At 43.9% G+C, this 12,260-nt stretch overlaps 1 protein-coding gene across 1 annotated transcript; it reads right to left on the reverse strand.

Moving 5' to 3' along the window:
- Nucleotides 1-7,408: 7,408 nt before the first annotated feature.
- On the reverse strand, nucleotides 7,409-10,426 carry LOC139407643 (tumor necrosis factor ligand superfamily member 6-like). Its single transcript, XM_071151480.1, is given in 3 exon segments — nucleotides 7,409-8,166; nucleotides 8,977-9,088; nucleotides 9,887-10,426. Coding segments are annotated over 3 exon segments (1,068 nt in total). The 3' UTR covers nucleotides 7,409-7,750.
- Nucleotides 10,427-12,260: the final 1,834 nt, after the last annotated feature.

Genomic DNA, 12,260 nt, shown 5'->3' on the forward strand with positions numbered 1-12,260 from the left:
ACCACAGTGAACCTGTGGTTCATCTACCCAGGTTTAAATGTGGGGCGGCAGGTAGCCTAGTGGTTAGAGCGTTGAGCCAGTAACCGTAAATGTTGCTAGATTGAATCCCCGAGCTGACAACTCTGTCGTTCTGCCCCTGAACAAGGCAGTTAAACCACTGTTCCTAGGCTGTCATTGTAAATAAGAAGAATTTGTTCTTAACTGACTTGCCTAGTTAAATAAAGGTAAAATAAATGAAACCACTATATCCAAACTTTTGGAGGCACCGAAAGAAGGGAGCACCACTCTGCCTGGTCAGGGGCAGAACGACAGATTTGTACCTTGTCAGCTCGGGGGTTTGAACTTGCAACCTTCCGGTTAGTCCAACGCTCTAACCACTAGGCTACCCTGCTGCCCCTGGTGAAGTGAGCAGGTTGTTAGTTTGCTAGCCAATGATGTAAAATGACTCAACAAAGTGTAAACAAATGGTTAACAAAGCACAAGTACTTTTAGGACAGCCCATGTCATGGTTTATGAATGTAAAATGTTTATTAACGTAAAATGTTGAGCAGTTAATATGGGTCAGATCTTTTGACTTGGTTGTGCTAGAAGCAACCCGTTTTCACTGAAGTAATGGTGCAACTATGACGCTAACGAATTTGACCTGGCTTTTTTCTCTAGGGAACTCGGAAACAAAGGTACAGGGAAGCCTTATCATTATAACAATTATTATCTGGGCAATTTTTTCCTAATTTTTTCCTAGTTGCACAGTGCTCCCAAAATAAAACTCCTGGTCACACAGCTAAATATTTTGTTTCATATGCAACCAAACCTAACCTTGACCCTATCCCTAAATGTTTCATGAGCTGAAATGAAAGATCCCCAAAATGTTCCATTTGCACAAAAAGCATATTTCTCACAAAGGTTGTGCACAAATTTGTTTACATCCCTGTTAGTGAGCATTTATACTTTGCCAATATAATCCATCTACCTGACAGGTGTGGCATATCAAGAAGCTTGATCATTACACAGCATATCATTACAGAGGTGCACCTTGTGCTGGGGGACAATAAAAGGCCACTCTAAAATGTGCAGTTTTGTCACACAACACAATGCCTCAGATGTCTCAAGTTTTGCACTCTGACTGCAGGAATGTCCACAAGAGCTGTTGCCAGATAATTGAGTATTAATTTCTTTACCATAAGCCGCCTCCACTGCAGTTTTTGAGAATTTGGCAGTGCGTCCAAATGGCCTCAAAATGGCAGACCACGTGTAACCATGCCAGCCCAGGACCTACACATCCAGCTTTTTCACCTACGGGATCGTCTGAGACCAGCCAACCAGACAGCTGATAAAACTGAGTTTGTACAACCGAAGAAGTTCTGTACAAACTGCCAGAAACTATCTCAGGGAAGCTTATCTTCGTGCTTGTTGTCCTCACCAGGGTCTTGACCTGACTGTAGGTTGGCGTCGTTACCAACTTCGATGGCCACGGGCACGCTGGAGAAGTGTGCTCTTCACGAATGAATCCCTGTTTCAACTGTACCGGGAAGATGGGCGAGCGATTTGCTGATGTCAACATTGTGAACAGAGGTGGGGTTATGGTATGGGCAAGCATAAAATACGGACAACAAACACAATTGCATTTTATCAATGGCAATTTTAATGCACGGAGATACCATGACAAGATCCTGAGGCCCATTGTTGTGCTATTCATCCGCCACCATCACCTTCAGCATGTTAATGCACGGCCCCATGTCACAAGGATCTACAGTATCTGTACACAATTCCTGGAAGCTGAAAATGTCCCAGATCTTCCATGGCCTGCATACTCACCAAACATGTCACCCATTCAGCATGTTTGGGAAGCTCTGGATCAACTTGTACGACAGCGTGTTCCAGTTCCCGCCAATATCCAGCAACTTCGCACAGCTATCGAAGAGGAGTTGGACAAAATTCCACAGGCCACAATCAACAGTGTCACGTTCTGACCTTTATTTCCTTTGTTTTGTATTTATTTTGTATGGTCAGGGCGTGAGTTGGGTGGGCAGTCTATGTTTGTTTTTCTATGTTTTGGGGTATTTCTATGTTTCGGCCTAGTATGGTTCTCAATCAGAGGCAGGTGTCATTAGTTGTCTCTGATTGAGAATCATACTTAGGTAGCCTGGGTTTCACTGTGTGTTTGTGGGTGATTGTTCCTGTCTCTGTGTTTTGTACCAGACAGGGCTGTTTTTGGTTTTCCACGTTTGTTGTTTTGTAGTGTTCATGTTTATCCTTTTTGTTATTAAACATGAATCAATATAATCACGCTGCTTTTTGGTCCGCCTCTACTTCACCACAAGAAGACCGTTACAGAATCACCCACCACAACAGGACCAAGCGGCGTGGTAACGGGCAACAGCAGGAGAGGCAGCAATGTCTGGACTATACTACTTGGGAGGAAATAGACAGGTGGGCGGTCGACCCAGGAGGAGTGCCGGAGCCCGCCTGGGATTCGCTGGAACAGTGCGAAGAGAGGTATAGAAGAATGGAGTTGGAGAAGCAAGCACGGCGGCGCGGTAGGAAGCCCGAGAGTCAGCCCCAAAAATGTCTTGGGGGGGGGGGGGAACACAGGAAGTGTGGCGAAGCCAGGTAGGAGACCTGCGCCAACTTCCTGTGATTACCGGGGGGCTAGAGAGACCGGGCAGGCACCGTGTTATGCTGTGAAGCGCACGGTGTCCCCAGTGCGGGTGCATAGCCCGGTGCGGTACATTCCAGCTCCGCGTATCGGCTGGGCTAGAGTGGGCATCGAGCCAAGTGCCATGAAGCTTTTTGGTCCGCCTCTACTTCACCACAAGAAGCCCGTTACAAACAGTCTGATCAACAATCCTTAGATTAGGGCCTAATCCAATTATTTAAATTGACTGATTTCCTTACATGAACTGTAACTAAGTAAAATATTTGAAATTGTTGCGTGTTGTGTTTATAATTTTATTCGGTGTATAATTTATCAGTCTTATCAGTCAATGTAACAGTTTAAAAGCCCTATTCTAATGTAAAATAGGTTATTATACCATAATTCTCCTATCTATTTTTGGACTATAAAAAAAAGAATACAAGAAAACAAGTTGCGGACTACCATTGCAACTGCAGTGAGATGGAGGCAGATGCAGTCCTGCAAAATGTAACATCTGCCTCTCCTGCACTTCACTGCACTGCATCGCACCGCATTCAAACACACACACACACACACACACACACTGTGTAAAGACACTGAAGGCACAGGCGAGGGGACACGGCAGTGTCAGAGCGTTAAGCCAGACCTCAGAGAAGAACAGAGCGTACTTCTGATGCTGCTCTAACTTCCTGTGTGACTTTCACAGGGGATGGAATGTGAGATAGGAGGGGGGGGGTCTAGGTGGGCCTGTCTGTCTGTCGTTTTGTCTGGCCCTGATGCAGATTCAATGCCTCGGCACACAACTAAATCAGTAGGGTGTATTCGTGGATGCCATGGGAAGCCAGGCTTCCCCAATAAACTGACAGAGAAAAAAAGAAAATAGTTAATATTTTGTCTCTCTGTGTTTTATAATTTTCCTTCAATTCACAAGAGGCTAAATTTATTTCAATGGAGAAAGCATCCGAGCGAGCGAAACAGCACCCCTCTGTCTCTGTATGTGTAGCCCTTCTATCTGAATCTGTCTGGTCAAAAAGAGTATGACATTGTTGCCGCCCGTTGCATTGAACGCAAGGGAAGCCAGCGAACATTTGGCCTCCCTTGATATAAAACATTTATAATATAGAAGCCGAACAGCGTTGAGCTAAACTGAGTGAGCTCAACTGTGAATGGTCCTGGCGCACCAAAAAAGTGTCAAGGGAAGGCAATTTTGATTTGGCATCACTCCTGTCAAATTGCATTGAGAGCATACATCGTTGACAGAAACAACGTGAATTGTTGCATCTCGTTGTGTTGTCTCGTTGTGGTTAGCAAGCTAGCTAAAATGATCCCTTTCCTAAATTAGCCATGGATGGAGATTGGGATTTGGACTTGTGGTTTTACTCAATTCTCCGTAATGGCCAATGATTATAACAGCAATTCTGATCCATCCATCAATTCATACATTGTGCCCCTGGCCTGAGAGGATGGAAGTTCAATATGTAGCTAGATGTAGAAGGCTAATGTTAACTAGCTAATGTTGCCCATGAAAGGAGGTTAGACGAGCGAGCAAACATTTTAGCCTAGTAGCCTAAGACAACAACAAATAAAGGCGTGTACTGCATGATAGAGTTTCAACAACATGAATGAGAGGAGGATGACATTGGCGTTTCTCTACAAGTAGGATGAGTCAAAATGTTTTTTCTACTTGCACAAACGCTCACGCAAACAGAAATCAGAACCAGGGACAGCCACATCATATTTAGCTTACATTGATTGACTAAAACGTTTTTTGGTATCTTTCAGTTGTCACTGTATTACAGCCGTGGCCAAAAGTTTTGAGAATGACACACATATTAATTTCCACCAAGTTTGCTGCTTCAGTGTCTTTAGATATTTTTTGTCAGATGTTACTATGGAATACTGAAGTATAATTACAAGCATTTCACAAGTGTCAAAGGCTTTTATTGACAATTATATGAAGTTAATGCAAAGAGTCAATTTTTGCAGTGTTGACCCTTCTTTTTCAAGACCTCTGCAATCCACCCTGGCATGCTGTCAATTAACTTCTGGGCAACATCCTGACTGATGGCATCCCATTCTTGCATAATCAATGCTTGGAGTTAATCAGAATTTGTGGGTTTTTGTTTGTCCACCCGCCTCTTAAGGATTGACCACAAGTTCCCAATGGGATTAAGTTCTGGGGAGTTTCCTGGCCATGGACCCAAAATATTGATGTTTTGTTCCCCGAGCCACTTAGTTAAGTAACGGTTTTCGTCCTCCGCTTCTGAGTAGGAAGGATCGGACCAATACGCAGCATGGTAAGTGTTCGTCATATTTTATATCAAAACTGAACACTACACAAACTGAAAACGAAACAGTTCTGTGTGGAAAACACAGACACAGAAAACAATCACCCACAACCAAAATGGGGAAAACAGGCTACCTAAGTATGATTCTCAATCAGAGACAGCTGCCTCTGATTGAGAACCATACCAGGCCAAACACAGAAATATAACATAGAAAAAAGAACATAGACTACCCACCCCAACTCACGCCCTGACCAAATTAACACAAAGATATAATAAAGGAACTAAGGTCAGAACGTGACAAATTATCATTTTTGCCTTATGGCAAGGTGCTCCATCATGCTGGAAAAGGCATTATTTGTCACCAAACTGTTCCTGGATGGTTGGGAGAAGTTGCTCTCGGAGGATGTGTTGGTACCATTCTTTATTCATGGCTGTGTTCTTAGGCAAAATTGTGATTGAGCCCACTCCCTTGGCTGAGAAGCTACCCCACACATAAATGGTCTCAGAATGCTTTACTGTTGGCATGACACAGGACTGATGGTAGCGCTCACCTTGTCTTCTCTGGACAAGCTTTTTTTTGGATGCCCCAAACAATCAGAAAGGGGATTCATCAGAGAAAATGACTTTACCCCAGTCCTCAGCAGTCCAATCCCTGTACCCTTTTCAGAATATCTGTCCCTGACGTTTTTCCTGGAGAGAAGTGGCTTCTTTGCTGCCCTTCTTGACACCAGGCCATCCTCCAAAAGTCCTCGCCTCACTGTGTGTGAAAATGCACTCACACCTGCCTGCTGCCATTCCTGAGCAAGCTCTGTACTGGTGGTGTCCCGATCCCGCAGCTGAATTAACTTTAGGAGACGGTCCTGGCACTTGCTGGACTTTCTTGGGCGCCCTGAACCCTTCTTCACAACAATTGAACCGCTCTCCTTGAAGTTCTTGATGATCCGATAAATGGTTGATTTAGGTGCAATCTTACTGGCAGCAAAATCCTTGCCTGTGAAGTCCTTTTTGTGCAAAGCAATGATGACGGCACGTGTTTCCTTGCAGGTAACCATGGTTGACAGAGGAAGAACAATGATTCCAAGCACCACCCACCTTTTGAAGCTTCCAGTCTGTTATTTGAACTCAATCAGCATGGCAGAGTGATCTCCAGCCTTGTCCTCGTCAACACTCACACCTGTGTTAACGAGAGAATCACTGACACGATGTCAGCTGCTACTTTTGTGGCAGGGCTGAAATGCAGTTGAATTTTTTTTTTGAGGGGGGGGGATTCAGTTCATTTGCATGGCAAATAGGGACTTTGCAATTAATTGCAATTCATCTGATCACTCTTCATAACATTCTGGAGTATATGCAAATTGCCATCATACAAACTGAGGCAGCAGACTTTGTGAAAATTAATATTTGTGTCATTCTCAAAACGTTTGGCCATGACTGAAGACTAAGGATATGTAATTTGATGTTGAAATGTTGAAGTTGAAATGGTGCTGGAATAGTGGAGGCAGCTCCTGTTTTCTTTGCGACTTGCGGTAACTCTCCGTGGATCTAAATCAATAGTTGTTAAGTGGTACGAAAATGTCTTAAACATTAACTTCCTTGACCATGCTGTAGTTCATGTAAGTGTTTGTTACATGCAATATGCTTTGTGTACTTCACTGGACAGAGGTTGCTCTCCGGTTTTATGATGTAACAAAGGTGTGGTTGAATTTATTCTGCCACTGTCTTATTGTTTCATCCTTTAGGCCTATATACAGTATCACGGTCACAAGGTGAACTAACAGGTTATAGAGCAAACAATGAAATTATCATAACTTAAAGGTTGTAATATGTCCTTTTTTTGGCTTCCCCAGTGATTTTTTACCCACACACCGCTACTGAACTAAACTCTCTCTCAGTTCACACTCAGATACTGTTGTGTATTTTGGGCTGCGTTTACACTGGTAGTCCAATTCTCTTGCACTGATTTTGAAGTCGCAGGCAGCGCTACCTCATCAAGAGACCACAGGCAACCATGAGCCTGAAACATGTCTCCAAACATTCACACCCTGGCTCAACCCTAACCCTAGCTATAACCTTAACCCTAAACTCATGTCAACACCCTGGCTCAATGCTCACCCTATACTCTTAGAAAAAGTGCTATCTAGAACCTAAAAGGGTTCTTCAGCTGTCCCCATAGGAGAACACTTTGAAGAACCCTTTTGGGTTCCATGTAGAACCCTTTCCACAGAGGATTTTACATGGAACCCCAAATGGTTCTACCTGAAACCAAATCGGGTTTTACCTGGAAACAAAAAGGGGGACAGCCAAAGAACCCTTTTGGAACCCTTTTTTCTAAGAGTGTAGCCATAATCTTAACCTTAACCTCATGTCCACAACCCAGCTCAATGCAAAAAAAAACATTAAAAGAACTGAGTCCTCCTTTTTGCAAGCACGGACACTCACGACATTCAAACAGACATCTGACAAAGACCTCCAAAAGTCAGAACTCTTTCAAATACTTATTTATTACAATAGAACGTTGTATACCCGTTGACATTATATTAAATCCCAAACATGCATATTATTTCTCTGCGTTCGAATGAACATACATTCAGACCTGCTGCTGGGATCATCAGTGTCAGATTTTTTTATCTGAATAAATACTAAATACAACTTTCCTCACAAGCATATTAGTGTTAAGGTTCTAGGATTGAAATATCAGTTGAAACCCACTGCACTTCTAATATCACAAATAAATAAATGAATGCTCATTGCACTGCCATTACTGTTCTGGCAAAATATAATGGTCATTGGACAGAAAATAGACATGAAACAGATCTCCTCCTGTTCTCTAGATCTTGTGGAGTCCAAAGAAGTTGGCATGATGAGCGTGGCTGAGCATGGCTGGATGGGAGACATTCACATACAGCCAGTCCTGCTTTTCAAGCTTCAGTGTGGATCCCAGGTAACTCCCCGAGGTCCAGACATGCCCATGAGAGCCCAGGTTGCAGTAGCCCTCCCTGTGTCCCTCCATTAGGGTGAGAGACTTGCGATTCCCTGGCCTTCTTACAAACACAGAGTGAACCAAGGCATCTGTAGGGGTGCAGTGATTGGCTTCAAACTGCACCCGGGAGTAGATGTGGTAGAGCCCAGTCTCGTTGACTTGCAGACCGCCATCCCGATAGACCACGCCCCCCTCTGTGAAGGCCCGCCCCGCCTTTGGCTCCCAACGCAAGGTATTCTGTGAAACATGCTTCTCAATCCGGCCTGAGGGAGACAAAAGGAGACAGCAGGGAGAATGGCGTTAGAGATGACACTCCACTGGGCCTACATCAGGAGTGCATGCTTAATTCAATTAATCAAGGTCCTGATGTGCAGCTGATTACTAGAATCAGGTATGTCAGAGCAGGGCTGGAGCAAAAGCCTACACACCAAAATAAAGTAATTAAACTTTTGATTTGAACTGCACTCAGCCAGAGCAGGCCCTAGCCTTTTGGGAGCCCTAAGCAACATTTTGATGGTGGAGAGAAAAAAAGTTTTAGAGTTCCTTCAATTATATACATTTTGCCATGAGTTGGAGATTTTGCAGTTTCATAACTAATTTAATTTAGCCATGGGGCGGAGAGACAATTTTGCAGTTTTACAGCCAATTTCCTGCAATTCTACTCATTTTGCCATAGGACGGAGACACATTTTTTAAATCATGTTCATATGATATCTGAGTGAGAGTGACTAACAAAATCAATGGGGGCCCCCTAGAGGTCAGGGCCCCTGGGCATGTGCCCTTCGTGCTTGGTCGGTAATTCGATCATGATAGCTGGCTAGACCAACTTACCAATAAATGTACAAAAAATAGGCTGACATGGGCTAATTTAGTGACTGATATAAAATAAAAACTGCTGATGCACAACCAAATTTAGAAATGGCATCTTGTGTATTCTACTATTCTAACTCACAACTGTAATTTGAGACCCACATTTGTATTTATTTTTGGTCTGTGGCCCCCTAGTGGCCACGGGGCCCTGAGCGGTCACTTATGTCGCTTAGTGGCTCTGGCCGGCTCTGCCCCCAGCTTACCTATAACATGTGCTGCAGGTCTGCCGGCTGTCTTCCCTCTGTTTGGATCGGTCTCTGGAAGGTCACCCACTAGCTTCTCAGGCCCACGACCATCAATCTCAATGTTAATTTCCTGTGACAAAAGAAGAGATACATCTCATTGCCACTTCACATTAGCGCACACAAACACAAGTTCTTTCGCATCAATATAAAATATCCACATCACAGATGTTACATGACATTTTGTGGTTAAAGGTGATCAATATAAATGTAGCGCTAAGATACACTGAACATCAGCTCTTCTCTGAACATGTATTATGAGTCAAGGATTTCCTGTAGCACCGCTGGACTGGTGACCACAACTCTGAACAGATTCCGGTCTGGGCTGACGTCTTTAAATGTCACTGCTACTTAATAGTCTGAGATGCAGAGGCAGCAAGAAAACTTGCACAAAAGTTAAAGCCTGTTTTGCCTATTTTCCATCAACACTTTACCTCTGTCTGTCCCCTACCCCTCACCAGTCTCCCACTCCTTTTCCAGTGGTCACAATAATCATCAAGGTGATAATTAAATGGTAGGATGCATCTTTTTTTAGGTTCAGTCTTTTCTTCTTGTTGCTACGATATTGCATTTTGTTACTATATGTCTCTCTTTTTCTCATCAGTAAGTTAAGATGTTTTAGCCAACAACAAAAACAATGAAAGGCAACGAGACACTAAATATGAACTACCACAAATTCCTCAATGCGTCTATTTCATTGATGGTTTTGGCAGAGGATCAGTGCAGAGTCATTGCAAAGAAAGATGCTGACATCATACAGAAAGAACAATATGAGACAGAGAAGTGACGAAATACAGAGACCCTTTGATACAAATATAAATCAGAGAGCAGACTTGCACCAGGAGAACCCCACCCAAACACACACCCTCACCTGTTGTATCCCGTCGAGTTGAGTCTGTAGTTTGATTATCTGGTAGGTACCCAGTCCCAATGCCCCAAACACCAGCAGCAGCAGAAACAGCAGAGCCATAGTCAGGCTCCAGGAGCCAACCCCCCTGCAGCCTCTGCCCCTGCCCCGCTCCATCACTCTCTCTTGGGCAGGAGGGAAGGACCAGCAGGGCAGCATGCCTGGAGGTTGGACCGACGACTGTGGACCTCTACCACTGTCCACTAGAAACACCTGGGGGTAAGGATAGCCCTGTGTACCACTCATGGTGCAAAGTGTGTGAGAGAGGAGCGTGAGTGTGTGTGTCGCCTCTGTGTGCAGGAGATGTGTGCTTCTATCTAAGCATCTCAGTCTTATAAAAATTCGGGTGACTGGAACCCACAGCTTCCACCCACACACACTGGGTGGGTCTGTGACAAGCTCACACCACTTCTCACTCACGCTCTCCATCTACTCCTCTCTCAAAAGAAAACTTAGCCAGGTGACTGGTGCTGTGGCAGGACAAGTAGATAATAATGAGCTCATAGTAGAGATAAACTCATTTAAACTTTCACACACTTTCATACATGCATGCACGCACGCTCACATGCACACAGACTTGGAAAATGGAAGTAAAAAATGCACTGATAGTTTACTACAGTGTCATTAAAAACTTTGTGAAAACATTGATTTAATCTGCCCTCCAAACCATTGCATACCTTTATCTCTCTGTCTCTCCTTAGTTGGGTTTTTGCACATACATGGTCCCTGACAAGTAAACCAAAAAATTAATAAGTGGGGTGTTTAGCTGACCACCCTTTCTAACCACCTTGTTCATCTCAGTGTGGGGCCAGACAAAGAGGACAACCTAGAAAGACTACTTGAGAAAGCCCCTCACATGTACTCACAGCCCTAACCAATTGCCACAGAACTACTTCTGGGGTATGAGGAACATTTGAGTGACATGCAAGTCTGACTGTCAGTTCTGGAAATGGTAAACCTCACAGTACCTTGAAATGATGATGGAATGCCTCCACAGCAATCTTCATGGAGGCAACAGTAGAGAGTTTTTGTAGAGAGTAGGGGGATTGCTGCTTTTGTCACCTGTATAATTTAAATAAAAAGTCACAGAGAGAATTGTGTATGTATATTTATATTTGTAAACAGTTATGCAGCAGAAAATTATCATTTCAGAAGCAAAAACACACTTCTCAGTGGGAAGTAGAAACAGCCACATGAAAAAGCTTAGAGCCACTGAGCCTGTTTTCATCAGGAGTCTGCTGCTCTTTGTGAGAACCGAGAATGGTATGGTGTGTGTGTGGTCTAACCAAGAGAAGGAAGACATCATCACATCGACTCAGAACCCCCCAACCCCCTAACGTTTGCTCACCTGGGTTTACAGGAAAGTGACACTGACACACACTTGCTCCGCCCTTCTGCACTCAAACAATGGTTTCCAGCACTGTGGTTCCCCTATCCCTGTCCAGACCCTAGCTTTGGACATGACTGGGATAGCAGGCTGTGTAATCTCTGCCCTTCTCTCTACCTCTGGTTGCTGAGGTTTCTATCAAACTGTTACCTGACATGTTCTGCACAAAGCAACTTTAATGAACATCTTAAGGGAAAAATGATTGATATATCAATTGATAAAGAAAACAAAATGTAATCATTTCAGTCATTTCTATTCATGGTATTTTACCCGTTCCACTACTTGCACATTTGTTTGAAAGTATTAGGGCGCAATCCTCTGCCCTGGCGTTGCTGATGCAAGTCTTAAAAGGACTTGATAGGTATTTTAAGTATCAGCTAACCACGTCATATGTAATAGAAATCTGTCAGTCGATGACACGGTCAAAGACGTGGCACGCAACCATTGGTTGATGTATGCAACGTCTGATTAGGGGAACGCAATCTTAGACTTAAGCAATAAGGCCCGAGGGGGTGAGGTATATGGCCAATATACGACGGCTAAGGGCTGTTCTTAAGCACGACTCAATGCGGAGTGCCTGGATACAGCCCTTAGCCGTGGCATATTGGCAATATACCACAAACCGCTGAGGTGCCTTATTGCTATTATAAACTGGTTACCAACGTAATTAGAACAGCAAAAATACATGTTTAGTCATAACCGTGGTATATGGTCTAATATACCACGGCTGTCAGTCAATCAGCATTCAGGGCTTGAACCACCCAGTATATAAATCACAATTGACCCTTCGCTATGCCCCGCAACGGAATTTTGGGCAACCAATCGCAACACTTCAATGGATTGCAACTGTCGTCGAGTCCGACACCAAAGGTGGTGGTAAATTAAGTTAGTTCACTCAGGCCATTTACCAATGCACCACTGCGACCTGTATGCTCTCGTTGGCTGGCCCTC

Source organism: Oncorhynchus clarkii, chromosome 4 (genome assembly GCF_045791955.1).
Source record: "Oncorhynchus clarkii lewisi isolate Uvic-CL-2024 chromosome 4, UVic_Ocla_1.0, whole genome shotgun sequence".
NCBI classification, from domain to species: domain Eukaryota; kingdom Metazoa; phylum Chordata; class Actinopteri; order Salmoniformes; family Salmonidae; genus Oncorhynchus; species Oncorhynchus clarkii.